This window comes from Peromyscus californicus, unplaced genomic scaffold, assembly GCF_007827085.1.
Source record: "Peromyscus californicus insignis strain IS unplaced genomic scaffold, ASM782708v3 Scaffold_4__1_contigs__length_199733344, whole genome shotgun sequence".
NCBI lineage: Eukaryota > Metazoa > Chordata > Mammalia > Rodentia > Cricetidae > Peromyscus > Peromyscus californicus.
In genome coordinates this window covers 169,505,347-169,532,707 of record NW_026294562.1, presented here as the reverse complement: position 1 = coordinate 169,532,707, position 27,361 = coordinate 169,505,347, and the positions used below count along the sequence as shown (strand labels likewise).

Genomic DNA, 27,361 nt, shown 5'->3' with positions numbered 1-27,361 from the left:
CCGGCGCGCCGGGGAATTCCGCCGCCCCGCCCCCGCCCGCCGCCTGCCCGGCCCGGCGCCCCCCGCAGCCCCGGGCGCCGTGCGTCCAGCCCGGCCTTCGGCCCCAGCCTTGCGCCGCTCGCCGGTCCGTGATCGCCCCAGCAGACCGGGCCGTCCGGCTGCCCGGCTTGCCCTCGTGCGCGCTTCGCCCGGAGCGGGCCTTAGGGCTGTCGGTCCCCACGGGCCGGGCCATGCCGAGTCGCCGCACTCCTAGAGCGTCCGCGCCCGAGCTGGGGGCCTTGGGTAAGCCGAGTGGAAACGTCTGGGGCGGGGCTCGGACTGGGGGTGTTCGGGACACTCGGAGTCATTGCGGGCTCCCGCAGGACTCGCGCTTCGGTGCGGAGAGTACGAGGGTGGCGGGGACACTGCGTGCGGGACCAGGCAGGAGGCAGAGGATGGTGAAGGGTCCAGCCCGAGGTACGGGCTTGGCGTCCCGCTAAGGAGTGAGAAGGGGGCGGGGCCTGAGCCTGAGGCAAAGAAAGGGGCGGGACCCGACCGCCCGCGTGAAGAGGGGCGGAGCCTGACTGTGAGGGGGCGGGGCCGGATAGGTCTGGGGGCGGGACAAACTCCGAGAGGTCCGAGTGGAGGCTCCTGCCTTACCAAGTGGGTGGGGCCTGCCTAAGGAGCAATGGGCGGAGCCTCATTTAAGGAAGTGGCTCTCTAGTCTCCAGACAAGGGGACCAGGCAAAGAAGGAGGCGGGCTTAGCGGCAAGCTGGGGGCGGGGCCTGACTTCGAGGGGGCGGAAATAAAGCTCGACAGGAAATAAAGGTGGGGCCAGGCTCTGAGAGCGCGAAGAAGAGGTGTGGGGCTCAATGAGTGGGCGGGGCCTACCCTGAGAAGAAGGGGCGTGGCCTGACAGGCCTCGGGCCGAGAAAGGGCCTGTTCTGCAAGCGAAGGGCGGGGCCTGGCGCAGGGATTGGAAGGGGGCGGGGCCTGCAGTGAGACGGGGAGGGAAGGGTTCTCCAATGACAAAGTGTGGGGGCTTGGGTGTCGCCCTGAGGGACGAACGGAGAGGGGTTTTCCTGAGCTATTCCTCCCAGCCCGACCTTCACCGGGAAAGCAGCAGATGTTGAGCGGTGATGGGCATGGCCAGGGACAGAAACGGAAAGCCAGAACTTTGTCAAGACTTGGGGCAGGCCGAGGCGAGGTGAGGACGGGCTTGGCTCTGGTCCTCCGGCTGCCCTGCCCTGCATCGTCCGTTGATCCAGGTCTCCCTCCCGCAGGTTCCAGTGACCTTTCTTCGCTGTCACTGACGGGCTCCAGGTCCGCAGGTGAGCTACCTTCCACAGTCCCTGCTTGTCCTTGGAGGAGCCCCTGTGCAGAGGAACGAGTGTGCCCACTTTGTAAACCGTGCCCCTCCGTGCTGGTTTAAAGGACGCCGTACGTGTCCACACTTCCATCTGCCGGTCCCCTCAGCAGAGAGGCCGTTTTAGAGGTTGCCCACCATCCAGAATCTTGGGCCTTGAAACTGGAGTTCACATAGGATGTTACCGCCCTCTCACTGGGTGAATGCACACTTCCCCAAAGCCACCTCAGTTTTCCTCATCTGTGTGATGGGTGTCATACCCATTTGTTCTTTTGTGGGGATGGAGAACGTTGGATGCGTTGATGCTTACAAACCCACAGGGAGCGTTCCAGTTAGTGGTAACTGTCCATGGCGTAGTCATGACAGTAAGGGCATAATAACAACTGTTATTAGTCATAAATTCTCAGACCGTGTGCATTCGAATCACATGGTGATGGAGAACTGGCCGAGAGTTCTACATCCAGATTGGCAGGCAGCAGGAAGAGAGAGCAACACTGGGCCTGGCCTGAGCATCTGAAACCTCAAAGCCCACCCCCAGAGACACGCTTCCTCCAAGGCCACGCCTACTCCAACAAGGCCGTACCTCCTAAAGGTGTCACTCCCTGTGAGCCTCTGGGGACTGTTTTCATTCAAACCACCACACACCCTGAATATGGCAAAATAAATACATAGAAAGTACAAACATTGTCAGGTGCAACTCGAATTTTTGAGTCTAAGTTTGGAAGAAGTTCTGAGGGCTGCAGTTTTAGGAACTTCCAAGGAGATGCTCTTCTCATAGGGGACTATTCTAATAGGTCCCTCGAGCCAGGTATGGTGCTGAATGCCTGGAGTCCCCTTGCTTGGGAGGCTGAGGCAGGAAGATTTCAAGTTTGAAATCATCCTGTACACATAGGAGACCCTACCTCAAACAAGCAAACAAACAAAAAATCAGAGACATGATTGATTTTCTGAGATTCGGACAGCAGAGAACTCATGAGCGTGAACACTCAGTAGCTTCTGTAGTTAGCCAGGCCTGGACTTCTCTTAGGGTGGACACTGGAAGTCCTGGAGTGGGCATGGGAGAGGCTGAGAGTTTCAGAGGTGTAGAAACGTAGGGGATGGCCTTGAAGACAGGAGTGACCCAAATGCTGGTTCTGGACAGGAACAAGCTGAGACTTGTGTGGGCCAAGACATAGCTGTGAGGTTTCCAAGGAGAGTCGTTCCTGGTATCATCTGTTCATTTTTTTTGGTTTTTCGAGACAGGGTTTCTCTGTGTAGCTTTGCGCCTTTCCTGGATCTCACTCTGTAGACCAGGCTGGCCTCGAACTCACAGAGATCCACCTGGCTCTGCCTCCCGAGTGCTGGGATTAAAGGTGTACGCAGCCACTGTCCAGCCTACCAGTTCTATATGAGAGCCACTGTTGGGCATAGTCCCAGCCCTGCCCTTCAGGGCTCCCTACCCAGATGAGGAGGCTGGTCTATAAACAATTAACGGTGGCATTATGTAAAGCAGTGAGAGCTGTGAAGAGACCGTGGGGTCAGTGATTAGTAGGACCGAGGGGTCAGTGACATTCAGTAGTAGGGTGGGGACAGGGTGATGAAGCTGGGCCAGTGGGAAGGGCAAATTCCTTCACTCCGATGGGCCAGTGAAGATGTGGCAGACACGGTCCCCACTCTCCAGTGTTCACAGTTGATAGTGTCATTTAGTAAGAGAGTCTCATCTATGACAGGCAAGCTCTGAACTTCTGAACCCAGTCCCTATGCCCAACCTGGAAGTGACTTTGTTTGTTGGATGGTTGGAGATAAGTATCTTTCAAAGTTACCCAGGCTCGCCTGGAAGAGCTGCCATCCTCCTGCCTCAGCATCCAGTGCTGGGATGACAGCCGTGTGCCTCCCTGCCCAGCTCCCTGGGGTCTGTTGAGGACCACCAGGTAGAATTTCTTGAGTTTGGGTTTGGTTTGGTTGACACAAGGTCTCACTCTCTAGCATAGGCTGGCCTGGAACTCACTATGTAGCCCAGGCTAGCCTCAAACTAGTGTCAGTCTTCCTGCCTCAGGCTCTGAGTCACATGCCCTAAAGCCTGGCAGTTCAGTTTGTCTTTGGATCTCTAGGTTCCTCCAGCAGAGATACCCGGGAAGGGTTTTTCAAAACAGAGTGATTTGAGGTGGGCACTGTCAGGTCCCCTCTACTCTCCAGGCCTCAGTATACCCTATCTCACTGGAAGGGAGGGACCTTGGCATCTGCTGATCTCACAGATCAAATGAGATAAGGAGGACATGAAAACGGCCTTCTAAGGGGCAAAGTTCTGGCTGCTAGGAGCCACTCCCTGAGTGTGGAGAAAGGGAGGGGAGGAGGAGAGGGGGGAGGAGGAGGGGGAGGGGGAGGAAGGGGAGGGGGAGGGACCCAGCTGATACTGGGATACTACGCGATCAGTCCCCAGCCTTCACAACTCTAGGTGGGACAGTCACTTAGGTGACCCTCCCTGCCCTGTGACTTCTGGGCTCGAATGCTTCCTCTGGCCTTCCCCCATCCTGTCTGGGGAATGATGGGAAGTTGGTTTCGATTACTTCCTTGCTGAGTTTTACTGGGGAAGCAACGGAGCTTCTTCACTGGGTCCCAGTATGGCTGTTACCCTTGCCCCCTCATCCCCTCTGGGAAGTGAGGGTGAGCCTTAGATTTGGGGAGCTGGGCTACGGTGCAGAGCAGGCAGCACCCTGGGTTTGGTTAGCTTTGTGTTCAGACTATAGCCGTGATCTCTGGGGCCCAGGGTGGACTTTCAGGATGGAATCTCCATAATTTGCCTAGAACTGCTCGTGTCCATCATCTCCCCCCAGCTTCCCCCCGCCCCCCCCCCGCCCCCTGCTGCTTTTCTACAAGTCCTGATAACAGGTCTGAGTGCTTGGGCGGGGCGTGGCTTTGGAGTTTCTTTGGGGATGCTTTGATGCCAGGGCCCCCAGTATTGAAAACTGGAGGGCCAGCCCGGAAGGGGTGATGGAGACTGGGGACAGGTGGGAGAGTCTGTGTTAGAAGATGTCAACCTGACAGTACCTGAACTTCACCTTTCTTTTCTCTTCCTTCCACAGATGAACTGGGTGAGTATCAGGTGTGTGGGAGGCCGAGGGGCCGGGTAGAGCGGGGACACACCTGCCTTGTTTGATGGGGGCAGGTCCTGGTGTGATTCCAGGACTCTTGAGGACCTGAGCAAGGTCACACCCCCAGGATCCAGAGCACTAGGTGTCCCGTGTTTCTATTATCTGTAACCAGTGGATGTCAGTGACCCTTCCTGGACCAGGCCCAGTGCCAGGCACTGGGAATCAATCCAGCTTTGCACAAAACTGTCGCTACCCCGCAGGAGCTGACAGTGTGGAGTGGGGAGTCAGAAGACGAGAGGACAGAGGACGAGCAGGAGAAAGTGAGGCTGGGATGAGGTTTGCAAAGGGAGGAAGGCAGTACAGCCAGGCAGCCTGCATCCTGCCTGGAATCTCAGCACCCCAAGGCGGAGGCAGGAGGATCAAAGAGAACTTGAGTCCCGTCTGAGCTACATAGTGAGTTTTAGGCTAGCCTGGGCTACAAAGTGAGATTCTGTCTCAGAAAAGGGGGAGAGAGCCTGGGGCAGAGAAGAGAGAGGAGAAAGGTAAAGGGGCGTGGCTTTCCTAGAAGGTGGCAGCGTGAACTTTCTCACGGGCTGAATGGGGGAGACCTGGAAACCAGGAAAGAGGAGGGGCAGATCCATGGCCCTGAAGGTGGCTGAGCTGGGGGTGCACCAAACAGAAGGGGTGTGGCTGCCTTTTCTGAGAGTGAATTTTTTTAATAATTAATTTAATTTAATGTGCATTGGTGTGAGGGTGTCAGGTCCCCTGGAACTGGGGTGAGCCGCCATGTGGGTGCTGGGAATTGAACCCGGGTCCTCTGAAAGAGCAGCCAGTGCTCTTAACCACTGAGCCATCTCATCAGCCCCAAGAAAGTGAATTTTAAGGCGGGTTTTGTAAGTTTGTTTTTGAGACAGAGTTTCAAGTAACCCAGGCTAAAGCTGGGCAGTGGTGGCGCACACCTTTAATCCCAGTACTTGGGAGGCAGAGGCAGGCAGATCTCTTGAGTTCCAGGAAAGCCAGGACTGCACAGAGAAAACCCTGTCTTGAAAAACAAAACAAAATAAAAGTAGCCCAGGCTGGCCTTAAGTAGCTGAGAATGACCTTGAACTTCTGATCCTTCTCCATCTCAGTCCCGAGGGCTGGGATTGATGCAGTGCTGAGAGTGGAACCCAGGGCTTCATGCCTGTGCATGCTGGGGCGGCACTCTACCTACTGAGCTACAGCCTTCTGTTTCCTTATTTGAGGCAGGAACCTGCCATGGAGGCCAGGCTCAAATCCACCATCCCGTGGTCTTAACCTCCTGTGATGGATTTACACATGTGTACCATCACACCTATATTATTATGATTATCATCATTAAATACTAGGCATTGAACCTAGGGCCTCCCCCATGCTAGGCAAAGTTCTACCACTGAGCCACACCCCACCCCTCACTGGGGGATTCTAGGCAAGGGCTCTACCACTGAGCCACACCCCACCCCTCACTGGGGGATTCTAGGCAGATGCTCTACCACTGAGACACGCCCCAGCCCCTCACTGGAGGAGTCTAGGCAGGGGCTCTACCACTGAGCCACACCCCCAGCCCCTCACTGGGGGATTGAAAGGCAGACTCTACTAATGAAAGCATATCCACATTTGAGGCAAATTTTATGTGGGGTACATTGTTAGCTTTTACTACAAAAGAATTGGGAGCTGTGAGAAGCCTCTAGGCAAAAGAGGAACAGGTTAGTACTAACAAAATCCCTCTGACTGTGTGAGACGGATAAATACAAGGGACAAAAGGCAGGACTGGAGGGGAGCTGGCAGCTGCCTTGATCCAAGTGGGAGATGGTGGATGGAGCAGGGGGAAGAGCAGGAGAGGGAGACCATAGGAAAATAGGTACGGTTTTGGAATAGAGGCACAGAGGCAGAAGTGCTGTGTAGAGTTCCTCCTGGTGGCAATGGCCTGTAATCCAGAGGTGGAGGCAAGAGGATCATGGATTGGAGAACAGCCTTGGCTACACAGTGAGACCCTGTCTCAAAAACCCAAGGGGAGCGGTTGGGGAACCTGCTCAGTGGTTAAGAGTACTTGTTGTTCTCAGAGAGAAACCAGGTTTGGTTTCCAGCAGTCACTCTGAAGGACTCACCGCCACCTGTAACTGCAGCTCCAGGACATCCGAAACCCTCTTCAGGCCTCTGCGGGCTGGACACTCATTGGCACACACCCCTGTGTAGACACACACACACACACAATTTTAAAGATCTTTAGAGGGCTGGAGAGCTGGCTTAGCAGTTAAGAACACTGGCTACTCTTCCAGATGTACCTGGTTCGATCCCCAGCACCTACACGGCAGCTCCCAGTCATTTATAACTCTAGTTCTGAGGGCTCTCTGATGCCCTCTTCTGGCTTCTGAGGGCACTTGACCTTCCTGGTGGTGCACAGACACATATGCAGGCAACACACACACACACACATATGCATGCACGCACGCATGCACGCACACGCTAAAATTAAGGGGGACAATCTTAAGAAAATCAAGGGTGAGCCAGGATGGTGGTGCGTGTATTTAATCAGCACTCTGGGAGGCAGAGTCAGATCTCTGTGAGTTCAAGGCCAGCCTGTTCTATATAGTTCTAGGACAGCCAGGGCTATGTAGAGAGACCCTGTCCCAAAATACCACAAAAAACAAGGGTGCTGCAGGGCGGTGGTGAGGAATGCCTTTAATCCCAGCACTCGGCTGGTGAAGTGCAGGTATGGTGTACAGATCCCAGCAGAGGAAGGTAGATCTCTGGTGTGTTTGAGACCTGCCTAGTCTGTATGGCACGTTCCAGGCCACCCATAGCTACACAGTGGACCCTGGCTGAGAACAATAACCAAAACCATGAGGGGAAAGTGTGGGAAGAAAGGAAGGGAGCCTGGCCACGCCCTTCACCACCCTCACAAGTCTGTCTGTCTGTCCTGCAGAAATCATCGACGAATACATTAAGGAGAACGGCTTTGGCCTTGACAGGGTGCAGCTGGGCGAGATGCCTCGCCTGGTGCCCCGCGGGCAGGCCCCACTGAGCAGCGTCACCTTGGGCCCAGCTACACCAGTACCTTCCTGGAGCTGCACCCTGGGCCGGCTGGTGTCACCCGGCCCCGGCCCACAGCCGCACTTGGTCATCACAGAGCAGCCAAAGCAGCGCGGGATGCGCTTCCGCTATGAATGCGAGGGCCGCTCTGCCGGCAGCATCCTTGGGGAGAGCAGCACCGAAGCCAGCAAGACTCTGCCCGCCATCGAGGTGCGTGCGGTTCTGCTGCTGCCCTTGCTGTTGCTGTGCCCGGGGATAGGCTGGCCGCGCTTCCACTCTCAGACCTCACAACAGCCTGGGGTGGTGACTCACACTTATGAAGCCCGACACTTCGGGAGATTGGGGCAGGATGATAATCGGACCAGCCTGGATTATGGAGTGTGGCCTTTTAAAACAAGGGCAGCGACGGGTTAGATGGTATGGGGTGGTTGTGTAAGGCTGTCCCAATGACATGCCGTCCAAAGTTACCGTCCACATCCCATTTCGCCGGTAGAGGGCAGCACTTACTCCAACGCCTGTGTGAAGTGTATGTCACAGACTGGGCCTTTGCAATTCAGGACTGCTTTCAGAGACTCTGACGCCAGCTGGGCCCAGACACTGACTGATCCAGGGCAAAGTGGAGAGTTGTGTAAGAATTCAGTTTTTCTGTTGGATTTTTGTCAGTGATGGAGATTGAACCTAAGTTTTGTACTTGTTAGGCAGGGGCTCTACCACTGAGCCACACCCCAGCCCCTCACTGGGGGATTCTAGGCAGGGGCTCTACCACTGAGCCACACCCCAGCCCCTCACTGGGGGATTCTAGGCAGGGGCTCTACCACTGAGCCACACCCCCAGCCCCTCACTGGGGGATTCTAGGCAGAGGCTCTACCACTGAGCCACACCCCAGCCCCTCACTGGGGGATTCTAGGCAGGTGCTCTACCACTGAGCCACATCCCCAGCCCCTCACTGGGAGATTCTAGGCAGGGGCTCTACCACTAGCCACATCCCCAGCACCTCACTGGGGTATTCTAGGCAGGGGCTCTACCACTGAGCCATGGTCCCAGCCTTCATTTTTTACGCTTTATTTTGAGTCACATCCTCACTTGTTGCCCAGGTTGGCACTCACCTTTTTATCCTTCCTCAGCTTCTGAGTAGCTGGAATTACAGGCCTTTATTACCAGGCCTGTTTTTCATTATGGTTGCTTGTTGTTTTGAATTAGAGTTATAAAATGTTTCCCAGGCTGACCCCAAACTCTGAGACTCAAGAAGAGATCCTCAGCCTCAGGAATTAGGTGGAGCTGTAGGTGTATGCCATCCTGTTCAACTAACTTCCTTCTCTGTCTCTTGTCACTGTCTTTCTGGTTGTCTCTAAATGAGCTATGTTTGTTCAGCTCTTAGGAGTACATCTGCTGTGCATAGTGGCGCACGCCTTTTATCCCAGCCCTCGGAAAGCAGAGGCAGGGGTATCTCTATGAGTTTGAGACCAGCCTGGTCTACAGAGTGAGACTCTCTCCCCACGCCCCCCAAAAAAGACATCTTTATGCGCTGGATGCATACGATGGTGCAGGCCTCCTAGCAGTGTGGGGGTAGAGGCAGGAGGATCAAGGGTTCAAGTTCACTCATCAACTGTGTAAGTGAGCTCAAGGCTATCCTGGGCTACACGATGCTTATCTCAAAAATCCAAGGAAGAACAGGACATGGTGGCTCATACCTGTCATGTAGCACCTGGGAGGCTGAGCCAGAAGAATCAGGAGTTCAAGGTCAGCCTGGCTACATAGCAAATGAAAGGAAAGCCTGGGCTACCTGAGCACTTGAGACCCTGTCTCAAAAACTATATGTTAAAAGAAAATCCTACAAAGAAAGAGAGGGGAGGTGAGGAGGGGCCAGAGGGAGGGAGGTGAGATGGACGGCACATTGCAAGGCTCCCTGGCCACTGCTGACGTGTTCAAGCTTTACATAGGGGAGCGATCCTCTTGGTGTGTTTTTTTTTCCTTTAGATAGTGTTTGTCTGTGTACCCTGGCTGCCCTGGAACTCACTCTGTAGACCAGGCTGGCCTCGAACTCACAGATCTGCCTGCCTCTGCCTCCTGAGTGCTGGGATTAAAGGCGTGTGTCACCACCGCCCGGCTGTTTGTTCTGTTATTAATGGTGTAGGCGGTGGGACCCAGGCTGGGATAAATGGCAGCACAGGGCAGGAGAGAGATCTCTACCAGGGCCTTCCCCTGGTTTATCTAGAGAGAAGAGGTGAGGGTAGCTACAAGGGAGCCCCAGGGAGCTCGGATGGGGACAGGGGTCCAGCGAACACCCTGTAAGCCCATGTCTTCCTACAGCTTCGAGACTGTGGCGGGCTGCGGGAGGTGGAGGTGACGGCGTGCCTTGTATGGAAGGACTGGCCACACCGGGTACACCCACACAGCCTCGTGGGGAAAGACTGCACTGATGGCGTCTGCAGGGTGCGCCTGCGGCCTCACGTCAGCCCCAGGCACAGGTACCAGACCCTCACTCCACCCTTGACCCCAGCTTCTTTCCCCTCTGCTCAACAAGATTCCAAAGGTGGGCCTCGCCACCTGGGAAAGTCTAGGGTGTAGTAGGCGTTTTGGCTGGACCTTCACTGCTCATCCGGGCTGGATGGGGAAAGTGAGGTGTGGAGGCAGCGGTGTACCACTTGGGTCTGAAAACCTGCCACACCCGTTCACGTCTGTTCCAGTTTTGCTTTTTGTTTTGCCTTTTGAGACAGGGTCTTGCCATGTGGTCAAAACTAACCTGGAACTCGAGATCCTCTTGTCTCAGTCGCCACAGGCAGGTTCCAGCAGACCCAGCTCATACCCGGTCTGTTTATCTCCGTTCTGGAGAGGAGGAGACAGGGTCAGAGAGGGAACGGAACACAGATGCTCAGTTAATATCCGAGCTGCCACTGGACTCCGGCCTAATTTAACTGCGTTGCCCACAGCAGAGGACGGCTTGTGGGAATCAGCTCTCTCCTTCCACCGTGGGGTTCTGAGGACTGAACTAAGGTAGTTAGGCTGGCTGGCAAAGACCTTTACCTGCTGAGCCACTAATCAACCCTAGTTTTGGGGGGTTTTTTTTTGAGACAAGGTCTCATGTAGGCCAGGCTAGCCTTAAATTCACTATTGTAGCTGAGGATGACCTTTTTTTTTTTTTTTTTTCTTTTGACATTCTTACTATGTAGCCCTGGCTGGCTTGAAACTTGTTACCTGGGAAAGAGATCTTCCTGCCTTTGCCTCCCCAGTGCTGGGATTTAAGAGTGTACCACCACACCCACTGACCATGACCTTTTTTGTGTGGTTTTTTTTTTTTTTTTTTTTTTGGTTTTTCAATACAGGGATTCTCTGTGTAGTCCTGGGTGTCTTGAAACTTGCTTTGTAGATCAGGCTGGCCTTGAACTCAGGAGTGCTGACATTAAAGTCATGCGCCACCACTGCCCGGCTACCTTGAACTTTTGATCCTCCTGCCTCCACCTCCTGGGAGCTAAGAGCACCACTTAGCCGTTTATTGGGTTTCTCACTTAATTCTTTTGGAGGCCTGTCTTTCTGTGTCCCACAGGCTAGCCTCAAATTCTGGATCCCCCGCTCCAGCTTCTCAGGTATAGAGAGCCAGGTTTACTTGGAGCTCTCTGGGGTATGAAGGAGCCTGGCTGGCATTTTTCCATGGTAAATAAGGCAGGTTCTCGGTCTCGCCCTGACTCCTGGTGGCCTCTGAGAGGTTCAAATCCCAGGTCTTTCCCGATGCTCCTCCGAGCCCGGTGCCTGCCGCATCCAGAGGAGGCTGCCCTCACAGCCTCTTCTCCTGTCTCCTGCCCAGCTTTAACAACCTGGGCATCCAGTGTGTTCGGAAGAAGGAAATTGAGGCTGCCATCGAGCGGAAGATCCAGCTGGGGATTGACCCCTACAATGGTCAGTGCCCGCCCGCCTCCCTCCCTCCCTCCCTCCCTCCCCCCCCATTGGTCGCTTTTCTTTTCTCTTCTTCCCTTATTTATTTATTTGGTTTTTTTGAGACAGGGTTTCTCCGTGTAGCCCTGGCTGTGCCGGAACTCACTCTGTAGACCAGGCTGGTTTTGAACCCAGAAATCCACCTGCCTCTGCCTCCCGAGTGCTGGGATTAAAGGCGTGCGCCACCACCACCCCACTTCTTTCTTAAAAAAAAAAAAAAAAAAAAAATAATTAAAGGATGTTACATGTATTTATTTTGTGTGTGTGTGGGGGGGTTTGCGTGGTATGGACATGCCTGTGGATGTGGAAGCATACCCCAGAGGGGTCGGCTCCCTCCCTCCACCACGAGGGTTCTCCAGCTTTGCAGCAAGTGTGTTTACCTACTGAGCCATCTCACTGGCCCCTTTATTTGATTTCATTTTGGTTTTCAAGACAAGGTCTCAATGTAGACCAGGCTGTCCTTGAACTTACCATATAGCTGAGGATGGCCTTTGAGCACTGGATCTTTTTGCCTCCACCTCCCCAGTGCTGGGATGACAAGTGTGCATCCCTGGCCCCCTTCCCCTCCACCACCCTGCCTCCAGCCGCTCAGCTGACTCCAGCCTCCATTTGTCCTCTCCCAGCTGGCTCTCTGAAGAACCATCAGGAGGTAGACATGAATGTCGTCAGGATCTGCTTCCAGGCCACCTATCGTGACCAGCAGGGACAGTTGCGCCGCCTCGATCCCGTTCTCTCTGAGCCTGTCTACGATAAGAGTGAGTCAAGGCTGCCATGTCCCTTGGGATTAATTCCTCACAGGGCTCAGAAAGCACCCCAGCAGTGGCATGGATGAGCAGGGCATCATTGACGTTTTCCATTTGTTTTTGCTACATTTACACAGTGGTTTGATGTTCACAGTCTCAGGGAGCTGGGTCTGTACTTCTTCCATTCATTCTCGCTTCTTCCCTCCTGGGCACATGGTGAGTGCCATAGCTCCAGACATCACATTTGCATTCAAAGCCTGGGGTGGGCCATCCTGCGTGCGTGTACAGTTTGCACCCTGTCTGTTTCTGTGGTTATTTCTCTTTTCTTTTTGTACTTTGTGTTGATTAAGCTTGTTCCTCGACAGTTCTGTACACGTATACAATACGTTATGTTTCCTCACTGCCCCTCACCCTCATCTTAAATCCCTCCCACAGGCCCCTTCTGCATTCTTTTTTTTTTTTTTTTTTTTTGGTTTTTCGAGACAGGGTTTCTCTGTGTAGCTTTGCGCCTTTCCTGGTACTCGCTTTGGAGACCAGGCTGGCCTCGAACTCACAGAGATCCGCCTGGCTCTGCCTCCCGAGTGCTGGGATTAAAGGCGTGCGCCACCACCCGCCCGGCCCCTTCTGCATTCTTACCTTTGCGTTTTGTTTTGTAGCCCACTGATTTTCATTGGGATCCCTGTATGACCACAGCCTGGGAACCATCCACTTAAGCCTGGTGGGTTCCCTCTTGGGTACACAAATAGCAACAAGGTGACGGCCTCTCCCCCAGAATCCATGTTTGGATTTTGAGACAGCCTGCAGCTGGCCTCAATTGACTATGTAGCTGGAGATGACCTTGAACTCCTGACCTCCTGCCTCCACCTCCTGAGTGCATAGATGACCAGCGTGAACTACTGTAACCCATTTATTGGGACTAGAGATCAAACCCAGGGTTTTGTGCATGTTAGGGAAATACTTGATCCACATCCCCAGCCCTGGGTTATTTTAAGACATGATCCCACTACGTAAATGAGCAAATCAGCAATCCTCCTGCCTCCACCTCCTGAGTGGTGGAATTGCATGTCTGACATTATACAGTTTTTGCCCGAAGCCTCTGCACATGCTCTCTTTGGTGGGAGTCTGGTCATTTGCTCCTCTGAGCATTCAGCAGTGGCCGTAGGCAGGTGGGTGATGCTCTGATTGACCAGGTCTAGGCCATAGGAGTATGGCTGACCGAAGGGATGGATCAGCACTCTTCCCTCCCCGTGGCTGAGGTGGAGTGGCTCCTAGTTTTCAGAGCTGTTAATAAAGGAAGAGCAAGGACCACAGGTCAGGCTAAACAAGGGCACACTACAAGACATCAGGTCAGGTGGCAAGTAGACCTGGTGACACGTGCTTGTGATCCCAGCCATGGGAGGCTCAGGCAGGGGGATGGTAAGTAGTTCAAGGCCAGCTTGGGCAACTGAACAAGATTAATCAAAGTGATTAAAAAATGAGAGCTGAGAGCTTGACTCAGTGAGTGGTAGAGCCCCTGCCTAGAATCCCCCAGTGAGGGGCTGGGGTGTGGCTCAGTGGTAGAGCCCCTGCCTAGAATCCCCCAGTGAGGGGCTGGGGTGTGGCTCAGTGGTAGAGCCCCTGCCTAGAATCCCCCAGTGAGGGGCTGGGGGTGTGGCTCAGTGGTAGAGCCTCTGCCTAGAATCCCCCAGTGAGGGACTGGGGTGTGGCTCAGTGGTAGAGCCTCTGCCTAGAATCCCCCAGTGAGGGGCTGGGGGTGTGACTCAGTGGTAGAGCCCCTGCCTAGAATCCCCCAGTGAGGGGCTGGGGTGTGGCTCAGTGGTAGAGCCCCTGCCTAGAATCCCCCAGTGAGGGGCTGGAGGTGTGGCTCAGTGGTAGAATGCTTATCTAACAAGATCCTGGGTTCCATCATTTCCACTGGGGGGAAACAGTAAAACAAAAACAGTATTTCAGGTTGTGAATCCTCATCTGGGGACCTTGTGTCACCCTGGAGATGCCAAGTCTTCCTGAGTGTGAGGGTCTCCATTTTGGATGGACACTAAGCAGATTTCAGAGTGGAGTTCTGGCCATTGTACACTGTACATTGTACCTTCCCGCCTGAGCATCCCATGTCCCACCTGGATGGTGTCTTCCCTCTCCTGTCTCTCACCTGTCAGCAAGCACTGCAGTGTGATGACTGAATTGTCATTTCTCCTTCCCAGAGTCCACCAACACATCAGAGCTGCGGATTTGCCGAATCAACAAGGAGAGCGGGCCATGCACAGGTGGTGAGGAGCTGTACTTGCTGTGTGACAAGGTGCAAAAAGGTGAGGGGTCCACAGGCCTTGTACAGTCCAGAGGCGGAGGTGGGTGCTGTGTACCAGGGCGGCACTCTGGAGGGAGTCAGAGCCCTGCTACAGAGTCAGGCAGATGCAGGCAGTGGCCTTGTTTGCTAGCTCATCTCTGCCAGGTACGGAAGCCTGTGAGCTGACCAGGGGCATGCAGTGCTCTTTCAGGACGCTGCCTCACTAGAAATTCAGTTGCACAGATGCTTTAAGAGGGGCTAGGGGGCTGGGTGTGGTCATGCACACCTTTGATCCCAGCACTTGGGAGGCAGAGGCAGGCGGATCTCTGTGAGTTTGAGGCCAGCCTGGTCTACAAAGTGAGTTCCAGGACAGCCAGGGCTACACAGAGAAACCCTGTCTTGAAAAACCAGAAAAAAAAGGGGGGGTGGAGAGATGGCTCAGTGGTTAAGAGCACAGGCTGCTCTTTTAGAGGTCCTGAGTTCAATTCCCAGCAACCACATGGTGGCTCTCAACCATCTGTAATGAGATCTGGTGCCCTATTCTGGAGTGTGGGCATGCATGCAGATAGAGCATCCATTTACATAAATAAGTAAATCTTTTAAAGACAAAAAGGGGGGGCTAGGCGTGTGGCCCAGCAGGAGAGTACCTTGCCTAGAATCCTCCAGTGAGGGGTTGGGGGTGTGGCTCAGTTGTAGAGCCCCTGCCTAGAATCCTCCAGTGAGGGGCTAGGGGCGTGGCTCAGTGGTAGAGGCCCTGCCTAGAATCTCCCAGAGAGGGGCAGGGGGTGTGGCTCAGTGGTAGAGCCCCTGCCTAGAGTCCCCCAGTGAAGGGCTGGGGTGTGGCTCAGTGGTAGGGCCTCTGCCTAGAATCCCCCAGTGAGGGGCTGGGGTGTGGCTCAGTGGTAGAGCCCCCGCCTAGAATCCCCCAATGAGGGGCTGGGGTGTGGCTCAGTGGTAGAGCACCTGCTTAGAATCCCCCAGTGAGGGGCTGGGGTGTGGCTCAGTGGTAGGGCCTCTGCCTAGAATCCCCCAGTGAGGGGCTGGGGTGTGGCTCAGTGGTAGAGCCCCCGCCTAGAATCCCCCAGTGAGGGGCTGGGGTGTGGCTCAGTGGTAGGGCCTCTGCCTACAAGCATCACATCCTATGATTCCAAACATTCCTAATAAGGTGGCGCACGCCTTTAATCCCAGCACTCGGGAGGCAGAGCCAGGCGGATCTCTGTGAGTTCGAGGCCAGCCTGGACTACCAAGTGAGTTCCAGGAAAGGCGCAAAGCTACACAGAGAAACCCTGTCTCAAAAAACCAAACACAAGGGTCTGAAGAGATGGCTCAGCAATTAAGAGCACTGGCTGCTCTTCGAGAAGACTAGGGTTCTCTTCCCAGCACCCACATGGCAGCTCACAGCCATCTATTTATTGCTCCAGTTGCAGGGGATCCAACACCCTCAAGCATGCACTCACCTGGCACACAGACATACATGCAAACAAAACACCCACTCACCTCAAAGAAATAATAGCGCCGGGTGGCGGGGGCAGCGCACACCGTCAATCCCAGCACTTGAGATCTCGTGCCTTTGCTGGGGAAGCACACAGGCCTTTAACCCAAGCACTAGGAAGGTTGAGACAGGAACTGACACGGCTGGGTATAGAAAGGCATATAAGGCGTGAGGAGACAGGAACCCGAGCCCCTTCCATCTAAGGAATCGTGGGGACAGGATCAGCTGAGGAGCTGGCGAGGTGAGAAGTGGCTGTGGCTTGTTTCCTCTGATGTTTCAGCATTCACCCCAACATCTGGCTCCAGGTTTTTGTTATAAAAACAATTATTTGTGCAATAGTATCATTCACATTTTCCTTCTTTTGTTGTTGGTTTGTATGATTTTTGAGACAGAGTCTCACTGTGTAGATCAGGCTGGCTTGAAACCCTCTTGCTTCACCTTTCCAGGGTGCTGGGATTACAGACATGTGCCATCAGACAGGTTTATTATGCATTACAGTCCTGGGATGAAATTCAGGGATTCATCCATACTAGATAAGCACTTACCCTGTTACTGAGCCCCTCACTGGGGTACTCTAGGCAGGGGCTCTACCACTGAGCCACACCCCAGCCCCTCACTGGGGGATTCTAGGCAGGGGCTCTACCACTGAGCCACACCCTGAGCCCCTCACTGGGAGATTCTAGGCAGGGGCTCTACCACTGAGCCACACCCTGAGCCCCTCACTGGAGGATTCTAGGCAGAAGCTTTATCACTGAGCCACACCCCAGACCTCCCTGGTGGATTTTATACAAGCTCTGTACCATTGAACTATATCCTTAGTTCTTTTACACCAAATTTTGAGATAGAGTCTCACTTTGTCATCTAGGCATACCTTGAATTCACAATCCTCCTGCCTCAGTCTCCTAAGTGCTGAGATTGCAGGTCCTTGTCACCTTACCTGTGTTAGTTTCTTTTGTGGAGAGACCCTGGGTAGTTGGGTTTGTTGTTTGTTTGTTTGTTTGTTTTGGACAGGGGTTCACTGTGTTTCCCTGGCAGAACAGAATCTCACTGTGTAGACCAGGCTGCCTTCAAACTAACTGAGGTTCTCCTCCTCTGCCTCCTGAGTGCTGGCATTAAAAGGGTGCACCGCTGTACCCAGCCTCCCTGGGTAATTTTATTATTTGAAATACTGGTTTGATTGGGGAGAGACTGAGTGGGTAGGGTCTCAGTGGCCCATTCCAATCCTCTGGCTTAGCTGTGTCCTTACCCTGACCTCCCTCCCCCAGAGGACATATCCGTGGTGTTCAGCACGGCTTCCTGGGAAGGCAGAGCTGACTTCTCTCAAGCTGATGTGCATCGGCAGATTGCCATTGTGTTCAAGACACCACCCTACGAGGACCTGGAGATCGCAGAGCCTGTGACTGTAAATGTGTTCCTACAGAGGCTCACGGACGGGGTGTGCAGTGAGCCACTGCCCTTCACGTACCTGCCTCGGGATCACGGTAACCGCTCCACCCACAGCTACCCCTCACTCTGGAGACCAAGTCTTTGGCCTTGCTTGAGGAAGTATATCTGGGGAAGAATTAGAAGCAGGAAGCAGCATGGAGAGATGGCTCAGAGGTTAGGAACACTGGCTGCTCTTCCAGAGGTCCTGAGTTCAATTCCCAGCAACCACATGGTGGCTCACTACCATCTGTAATGAGATCTGGTGCAGATCTGGTGCCCTCTGCATGTATGCCTGTAGGCAGAACACTGCACACATAATAAATAAATATTAAAAAATAGTTTAAAAAAAAAGAGGCAGAAAGCAGGGCTGGAGGCAATAGCTCAGTTAGTAAAGTGCATGCCCTGCAGGCATGAGGACCTGAGTTCAATTCCCAGCATCCTGGTAGAGAGCCAGGCAGGTTCCTAGCACTGGAAAGATGGAGTTGAGTCAGCTGGATTCTAACCTGAGACATCTAACTAGCAAGACCCAGGCTGGCCAGCAACCGCAGGCCACTAGGAAGCTGCATCTCAAAACAGAAGAGCAAAATAAAACAGAAAGATGACAGATGAGGAATGGTTGACACTGGTCTCCACACACAGGCACAGACAGTGTCCACACCGAGAAGGTGAGAGAGCAGGACTGCAGAGGCCCTGAGGGAGGAGCCGGGCGGCGGGGGCGCACGCCTGTAATCCCAGCCCTTGGGAGGCAGAGCCAGGCGGATCTCTGTGAGTTCGAGGCCAGCCTGGGCTGCAGAGTGAGGTCCAGGAAAGGCTCCAAAACTACACAGAGAAGCCCTGTCTCGAAAAACAAAACAAAACAAAAAAAAGGTCCTGAGGTAGGATCTGCAGAGAACTGTATTGAGCTTTTATCCTATTAGGGTTATAGAAATATGCTTGCGTAAGCTGGTGAGGACCAAGCCCTTCTCCTTTAATGACCTCTGTGACTGTCACGGCGACCTCTGTGACTGTCACAGTGACCTCTGTGACTGTCATATGACCTCTGTGACTGTCATATGACCTCTGTGACTGTCATAGTGACCTCTGTGACTGTCACGGCGACCTCTGTGACTGTCATAGTGACCTCTGTGACTGTCACAGTGACCTCTGTGACTGTCACAGTGACCTCTGTGACTGTCACAGTGACCTCTGTGACTGTCATATGACCTCTGTGACTGTCATAGTGACCTCTGTGACTGTCACAGTGACCTCTGTGACTGTCATAGTGACCTCTGTGACTGTCATATGACCTCTGTGACTGTCATATGACCTCTGTGACTGTCACAGTGACCTCTGTGACTGTCACGGTGACCTCTGTGACTGTCATAGTGACCTCTGTGACTGTCATATGACCTCTGTGACTGTCTTATGACCTCTGTGACTGTCTTATGACCTCTGTGACTGTCATAGTGACCTCTCTGTCATGGTGACCTCTGTGACTGTCACAGTGACCTCTGTGACTGTCATAGTGACCTCTGTGACTGTCATATGACCTCTGTGACTGTCATAGTGACCTCTGTGACTGTCATGGTGACCTCTGTGACTGTCATGGTGACCTCTGTGACTGTCACGGTGACCTCTGTGACTGACTGTCATAGTGACCTCTGTGACTGTCACGGTGACCTCAGTGTCCATAACAGTGACCTCTGTGACTGTCATAGTGACCTCTGTGACTGTCACGGTGACCTCTGTGATTGTCACAGTGACCTCTCACCTCTGTGACTGTCATAGTGACCTCTCTGTCTGTCATGGTGACCTCTGTGGCTGTCATATGACCTCTGTGACTGTCATATGACCTCAGTGTCCATAACAGTGACCTCAGTGACTGTCACGGTGACCTCTGTGACTGTCATAGTGACCTCTGTGACTGTCATAGTGACCTCTGTGGCTGTCACAGTGACCTCTGTGACTGTCATAGTGACCTCTGTGGCTGTCATACGACCTCTGTGACTGTCATATGACCTCAGTGTCCATAACAGTGACCTCTGTGACTGTCATATGACCTCAGTGTCCATAACAGTGACCTCTGTGACTGTCATATGACCTCAGTGTCCATAACAGTGACCTCTGTGACTGTCATATGACCTCAGTGTCCATAACAGTGACCTCTGTGACTGTCATATGACCTCAGTGTCTGTCACAGTGACCCCTGCAGTTAACTGCTGTATGATGTTTTGATGCTTCTGTCTCTCCTGAACAGACAGCTATGGTGTGGATAAGAAGAGGAAGCGGGGACTACCTGACGTCCTTGGGGAGCTGAGTAGCTCTGGTGTGTCCCTCCACCCCTTCCCACCCCCACCCCCAGCTTCTTGGGAGGGAACAGGTGACCTGCTTGGGGAGGGTGGGTTGGGAGGATAAGGAACGCTTGTCTTCACCTTCCCTCAGACCCACACGGAATTGAAAGCAAACGACGGAAAAAGAAGCCAGTGTTCTTGGACCACTTCCTGCCCGGCCACAGCTCAGGTGAGTACCTGAGTATCTGCAGCCTTCTTCTCCTCCTGCGGACCAACAGGAAGCCCCGCCCTGTTTTTCTGATTTTCTTTTTTTTTTTTTCATAATTTAAAAAGAATATTTTGTCTTGTATGTATGTGTGCATGGGTATTTTCCTTGTACATGTGTCTGTGTACCATGTGCATACCTGGTGCTTGTAGAGGCCAGAAGAGGGTACCAGATCCTCTTGAACTGTAGTTACTAATGACTGTGAGCTGCCGCGTGGATGCTGGGAACAGAACCTGGGTCCTCAGCAAGAGTAGCCAGTGCTCTTAACCGCTGGGCCACCCCTTCAGCCTTTTTTTGATTTCTTCACCTCCTCTGAACGCTGTTCCAAGGTCAGCAGCTGACCACACATCTAGCAACATGGAGTAAAAAGAATCCCAGCACTCGGGAGGCAGAGGCAGGCGGAACTTTGTGAGTTCGGGGCCAGCCTGGTCTACAGAGCGAGATCCAGGAAAGGCGCAAAGCTACACAGAGAAATGCTGTCTTGAAAAACCAAAGGGGAAAAAAAAAAAGATGAAGGGGTCTAGGAACCAGGCAGTGGCTCACGTCTATGATCCCAGCACTCAGGAGACTGAGTTAGGGGAATTACCAATAGTCAAAGGCCAACGTAGTCTACATAAAGTTCCAAGACAGAAAGACTCTGTGTCAAACATTACTTCTCATGGAAGAGTAATTAGAAGGCTTTGGAGACAGAACAAACATTGTGATCTCTTCAGGGAATACATTTGCTGTGTGACTTTTTCCAAGTTGCTCCACCTCTCTGAGCCTCAGGGATCCTTAGAAAAAAATCTTTTAAAAATTACCTTTTAAATTCATTTTATTAATTTCTGTGATAATGTGTGTATAATATGGGTGCATGTGTGTCACAGCACATGTATGGAGGCAGGCTAAATATGGTATTGGATGCCTTTAGTCCCAGCACCTGGGAGGCAGAAGCAAGTACATCTTTGTGAGTTCAAGGCTGGCTTGGTCTAAACAGCAAGTCCCAGGCTAGCCAGGACTACATAGTGAGACCCTGTCTCAAAACCAACCAACCAACCAACCAAAACAAAAAACAAAACATAAAACCCCAACTTTGTAGATAGAGTCAGTCCTTTCCATCTTTACAGAGGGTTCCCCGGATTGAACTCAGGTCATCAGGGATCTGTAGCAAGTATTTTCATCTGCTGAGTGATTGCACCAGACCTGGAGCGATCTTCACGGATCTGGGCTTGGGCACTGCCTTTTACTCTGGGCTGGGCTGGGGCTGACTAGGCAGCTACCTGGTCACATGGCATGCCAGCGCCCTGCATTTCTCCCCAGCGCCCTGCATTTCTCCCCAGCGCCCTGCATTTTTCCCCAGCGCCCTGCATTTCTCCCCAGCGCCCTGCATTTCTCCCCAGCGCCCTGCATTTCTCCCCAGCACCCTGCATTTCCCCCCAGCGCCCTGCATTTCCCCCCAGCGCCCTGCATTTCTCCCCAGCGCCCTGCATTTCTCCCCAGCGCCCTGCATTTCTCCCCAGCGCCCTGCATTTCCCCCCAGCGCCCTGCATTTCTCCCCAGCGCCCTGCATTTCTCCCCAGAGCCCTGCATTTCTCCCCAGAGCCCTGCATTTCTCCCCAGCGCCCTGCATTTCTCCCCAGAGCCCTGCATTTCTCCTCCCCAGCACCACACAATTCAGATGCAGCGGCACGTGCTTGGGATCTCACCAGCCTGGTTTTGTTTGTCTGAGACAGGGTCTCACTCTGCAGCCCTGGCTGGCCTGGGCCTCCCTATGTAGATCAGCTTGGCTCTAAACTCATAGACATCCTCCTGCCTCTGCCTCTTGAGTGCCCAGGTTAAACGTGGGTATCACCACATCTGGCCCTATTTTTGTCCTTATTTTGAGTCAGGGTATCTGTCTAGCCCAGGCTAGTCTAGAACATATGGAACCCTGTCTCAGCCTCCCAAATGCTGGAATTACAGGTATGAGATACCAGGGCCAACTCAGTTATTTCATTTTATTTATCTATTTTTAAGGTCTGTCACCCGGGCTAAATAATAGAGAAGTGACCTTGAACTTCTGATCCTTCTTCCTCTACCTCCCAAGTGCTTAGGTTATTGGCATGTACTATCACTCTGGGTTTATGTGGTCCTGGGGATTGAACTCAGGGCTTCATGTATGCTAGGCAAGCACTCTCCCAACTGAGCTACATTCCCCAGATCTAAATCAGTTTCTTTCTTTTTTTTAAAAATGTTTAAAGATTTATTTATTTTTTCATTTTATGTGCATTGGTGTTTTGCCCACATGTATTTTTTTGAGAGAGTTCCAGGTCACCTGGAACTGGGGTTACAGATAGACAGTTGTGAGCTGCCATGGGGGTGCTGGGAGTTGAACTCCGGTCCTCTAGAAGATCAGCCAGTGCTCTTAACCACTGAGCCATCTCTCCAGCCCCCTAAGTCAGTTCCTTTTTTTTTTTTTTGGTTTTTCGAGACAGGGTTTCTCTGTGTAGCTTTGCGCCTTTCCAGGAACTCACTTGGTAGTCCAGGCTGGCCTCGAACTCACAGAGATCCGCCTGTCTCTGCCTCCCGAGTGCTGGGATTAAAGGCGTGCGCCACCAGCGCCCGGCTTTTTTTTTTTTTTTTTTTTTTTTTTTTGAGACAGGGTTTCTCTGTGTAGTTTTGGAGCCTTTCCTGGATCTCACTCTGTAGCCCAGGCTGGCCTCGAATTCACAGAGATCCGCCTGGCTCTGGATTTAAAGGCGTGAGCCACCACCGCCCGGCAGTCACTTCCTTTTTATAGACGCGGTGACAGGCCCTAAGCTGTGTTCGTGCTTACTCCTCAGTTTGCTTGCACACCATTGCTGTACCCTGCTTGTCACAAAAACCAGAGCTCTGCTCAGAGAGGTGCTGGGGGTGGGGGTGGCGGTGCGGAGAGAGCTGGACATTGAGGACATCTGTCTGGAAGGGCAGTGGTGAGTGGGAGGCTGACAGCAGCTGGCACAAGGATGGCATCCAGCTCCTCTCCAGTCCTGAGCCTTTTCCCAGCACAGCCACCTCCTGGCCTATTCTGACCACACAAATGTATCCGTGTGCACTCATGTGCACACACAGACACACAAAAAAGAAAAAGGTGAGATCCGGGCAGTGGTAGCAAACGCCTTTAATCCTAGCACTCATGAGGCAGAGGAAGGCGGATCTCTGAGTTTCAGGCCAACCTGGTCTACAGAATGAGTTCCAGGGCAGCCAGGGCTACACAGAGAAACTCTGTCTCGAAAAAACAAACAAACAAACAAACAAACAAAAACAAAAAAGAAAATGATAAAACAAAGGAATGTCTCCCCACTACCTCAGCTTGCTTCAGGGCACCCAAGTCCCAGCTAGTCACTCAGAGGCTGGCACCAGAGCCAGCCGACCCTGGGGTTTGCTGTACCATGGCCCTGTCTGGTTCTCATGCAGCTGGTATCCTGTTGCACAGTGACTCTGCCCCTAGCAACCACCAATCCTAGCTATCTCCACCAGCTGCCCTCAGGTTTCCCAAGTCTCATGGCCCCGCCCTCATTCCTGGGGGCAAAGTCACCCAAGCACACAGGGTGATGATTAGAAACCGCCTCCAAAAAAACGGCCTAGGAATTCTGAGTATATGGACTTTTGGGTTTTTTTTTGTTTGTTTGTTTGTTTTGTTTTTTTGTTTCGTTTTTTTTTTTTTTTTTTGGTTTTTCGAGACAGGGTTTCTCTGTGTAGCTTTGCGCCTCTCCTGGAACTCACTTGGTAGCCCAGGCTGGCCTCGAACTCACAGAGATCCACCTGGCTCTGCCTCCCGAGTGCTGGGATTAAAGGCGTGCGCCACCACCGCCCGGCGGACTTTTGTTTTTTTAAGCAGAGTCTCATGCAGCCCCGGTTGATATTAAACTCACAGAGATCCATTGGCTCCTGCTGGGATTAAAGGTATGGGCCACCAGTTCAGGCCTTGCTAAAGCAGTTCACTTTCAGATGTATCACACCAAGCGTCAGAGTGACAGGCTGGAGCCTTGTTTCTCTCTCATAAAGACAGTGGGGCGGGAGCTGCTCCAGGAATGGTCTGCTTGAGTGTCAGAGCCCTTACCTCTTTTAATGCATGGTTTCCATCTCCTGGCCAAAGGTAGCTGCCGCAGCTCTTGCCGGCAGCGACTCCACGCTCCAGTTAGCAGAACATTAGTGAGTTAGTTCTTGTTTCCTTCCGAGGCTGTGAGAAACACCAAGACCAAATTGCAGCAACTAAGGGGGGAGGAGGAGGAGGAGGAGGAGGAGGAGGAGGAGGAGGAGGAGGAGGAGGAGGCAAACGTTTAATTTCAGTGCTAGGTCACCGTTCGTCACTGAGGGAAGTCGAGGCGGGAACTGGAAGCAGAAACCACGGAGGAACATCGATTGCTGGCTTGCTCACTGGCAGACCCATGCTTGGCTAGTGTTTTTATTCAGCCCAAGACGACCTGCCCAGGGAATGTTGCTGCTCATGGTGGGCTGGGCCATTCTATTCAGTTAACAATCAAGACAATTCCCTATAGTGATGCCCCTAGGCCAATCTGATCTGGGCATTCCTTCGGTTAGAATTCCCTTCTCAGGTGCCTCTAGGCTGTGTCAAACTGACAGTTAAAGCTAACTAGGACATATGACAGCAGGAAGGGCAGGCATGGTGGTGGCTCACACCTGTAAACCCAGCACATGGGAGGCTGAGGTAGGACTGCAGTGTGGTGAGTTCTACAGTGGCTGCAAGGGAGTCTCTGTCTCTCTCTCTCCCTTTGTCTCTGTCTGTCTGTCTGTCTGTCTGTCTCCATACCCACTCCACCACAGCTATATCCTCAGCCCTGCTCGTTTTGGGAACTGGCTCCTGCTCTGGTTCTGCAAGTGGATAGCCTGTGACTGGCTGTTATTTCACACACTGCCTTTAATAATTTGCTTATTGGGGGCTGGAGACAAGGCTTAGAGGTTAAGAGCACTGGCTGCTCTTCCAGAGGTCCTGAGTTCAATTCCCAGCAACCACATGGTGGCTCACAACCATCTACAATGAGATCTGGTGCCCTCTTCTGGCCTGCAGGCAAACACGCAGGCAGAACATTGTAAGCATAATAAATAATCTTTAAAAATATGTGTATTAAAAATAATAATTTGCTTATTAAAGAAGAATGCCTTGGGTTCGATCCCCAGCACCACGTAAAAACTCAGATGTTGTAGCACTTGGGAGGTGGAGGCAAGAGAATCCGGAGTTCAGAGATATCTTTGGCTATTTAGCACATCTCAGGTTAGCCTGGGCTACAAGAGAGCATGTCTTATGTTTAAAGATGTTTTTGAACATTTATTTATTTATTTTGCATGTCCGTGGGTGCGCGCATGCTATGCACAGGTTGCGTGTGGAGGTCAGAGAACAACTTACAGGAGTCAGTTTTCTTCTTTCACCACGTGGGTTCCGGGCACTGAACTTGCATTAGTCATCAGGGATGGCAGTGAGCACCTTTAACCAGTGAGGGGTCTGGATGGCCTGAGACCCTGCCTTTACTTTTACTTATTTACATGTATGTGTATGCAGGTCGGTGTGCGGGTGGGCACAGGCATGCAGTTGCCCACGGAGGCCAAGAGGGGGCGTCAGATCCTCAGGAGCTGGAGTTGCAGGTGGATTTGAGCTGCTGAAAGTGGGGACTGGAACCCAACCCTCTTCCTTTGCAAGAGCAGCAAGTGTTCTTAAGCACTGAGCCATCCCTCCACCACGGCCTCCTTAAAGACAGGGTCTTGTGGAACGCACATGTATACATTATAAACAGAGGCAGACACTCATACGCATTAAAAAAATATGGTCTAGTGAGATGGCTCAGTGGATAAAGAGAATAAAGGCTGCCATGCAAGCTTGGATCTGAGTTCTCTCTCCATATAGAGGTAGCAGAATGAAATGACTCCACAAAGGTGAACTCTGACCTTCCATGCACAATGGCAGCGGGTATGCCTACTCACATACATCATGTACACACACATATACACAAAATGAAATGGGGTGGTAGTATTTCCTTTTTACTTAGGTTAAGGTTAGGGGCCTAAGATAGAATGCATTTGCTGGGCAGTGGTGGTAAACCCTTTAATCCCAGCACTCAGGATGCAGAGGCAGGCGGCCTGGTCTACAATGGGAGTTGCGGGACAGCCAGGGCTACACAGAGAAAACAAAACAAAACAATACATTTAGTACGATGGGGTGCAGGTTAGTTACTGCATGGCCAGAGGTGGGTCCTAAACCAGCCACCCTTCTCTCTTCACTAGGCCTGTTCCTCCCGCCGTCAGCTCTGCAGCCGACAGACACTGATTTCTTCCCTAGCACCATATCCCTTCCTGGCTTGGAGCCTCCTGGCGGCCCTGACCTCCTGGACGATGGCTTTGCCTATGACCCTTCTGCCCCCACACTCTTCACCATGTTGGACCTGCTTCCCCCAGCACCACCTCTTGCCAGCGCTGTGGTGGGTGGTGGGGGTGCAGGGGCCACAGTTGTGGAGTCTCCCGGCCCAGATCCCCTGACGCTGGACTCGTATGCAGCCCCAGGTCCCGGGGATGTTGGCACCGCCAGCCTTGTGGGCAGCAACATGTTCCCCAACCAATACCGAGAGGCAGCTTTTGGGGGTGGCCTCCTGTCCCCAGGGCCTGAAGCCACGTAGCCTCTGAGGTGCCAGAAGAGGTACTGGGTGAGGAGTGTGGTGCAGCACCCCATTCCCTGAGGCCAACCTTCATCAGTCTTCCAGCTTCCTCATCCTGAATCGGACATCTGCAGTGCTGGCAAGAAGCTGGGGTGAGCTCCAGTTCTCCTTGAGCCCATTTTACAGATGAGAACGCTGAGTCTGAAGAGGAAAAGGGGATCCTGTAGGTGGGCCCCTTCTCAGGACAGATTCTGAGAGATTGTACATAGGGGAGGAGGGAGCAGATCCCCGACCCTCTTCCCTGATCCTGAAGGTGGGGGTAGGTTGTTTGTGCAGTTTCCCCAATAAAAATTAGTTTTTTTGAGCCTTGGGGGTCGCCTCTCTTCTTTGCCTGGGAAACACTAGGTTAGTTTGGAATGGAGCAATTGTGGCTGAGGGGCTGGTGAGATGATTCGGTCGTTAAGAGCTATTGCTGCTCTTGCAGAGGCCCCAGGATCAATCCCACCACCCACCATGGCAGCTCAGAGTGTGTGCTGGCTATTCTTAGTTATCAGCTTGGCTACATCTGGAACTAAAACCCCAAAATGGTGGACACACATGTGAGGGATTTTTGCTTAATTTGAAGTAATCCGGACCTAATCTGGGCCATGCTTTCTGCTAGAAGCCTACATAAGATCACGGAAGAAGGAAGCTTTTGCTCTTTGCCTGCTTGCTCTCTCCTTGCTATCAAGTCCATTTTTCTTTTTTCTTTTTTTTTCTTTTTTGTTTTTCAAGACAGGGTTTCTCTGTGTTGCTTTGCGCCTTTCCTGGAACTCACTCTGTAGCCCAGGCTGGCCTCAAACTCACAGAGATCCGCCTGGCTCTGCCTCCCGAGTGCTGGGA

General features: G+C 52.8%; 1 protein-coding gene across 2 annotated transcripts; it reads left to right on the top strand.

The window, feature by feature from the left end:
* Positions 1 to 47: 47 nt before the first annotated feature.
* Relb (RELB proto-oncogene, NF-kB subunit) lies at positions 48 to 26,843 on the top strand. 2 transcript variants are annotated; one of them, XM_052713123.1, is made up of 12 exons: positions 48 to 282; positions 1,264 to 1,311; positions 4,409 to 4,417; positions 7,362 to 7,678; positions 9,779 to 9,936; positions 11,271 to 11,362; positions 12,022 to 12,153; positions 14,340 to 14,444; positions 17,180 to 17,395; positions 19,576 to 19,644; positions 19,761 to 19,838; positions 26,112 to 26,843. In XM_052713123.1, exons 1-12 carry the CDS (start codon positions 231 to 233, stop codon positions 26,498 to 26,500), a joined length of 1,665 nt encoding a protein of 554 aa, XP_052569083.1. In that variant the 5' UTR covers positions 48 to 230; the 3' UTR covers positions 26,501 to 26,843. The 2 variants fall into 2 exon arrangements, with proteins under 2 accessions (XP_052569083.1, XP_052569082.1); XM_052713122.1 differs by lacking the exon at positions 48 to 282 and having other exon boundaries at positions 1,017 to 1,311; positions 4,409 to 4,428.
* Positions 26,844 to 27,361: the final 518 nt, after the last annotated feature.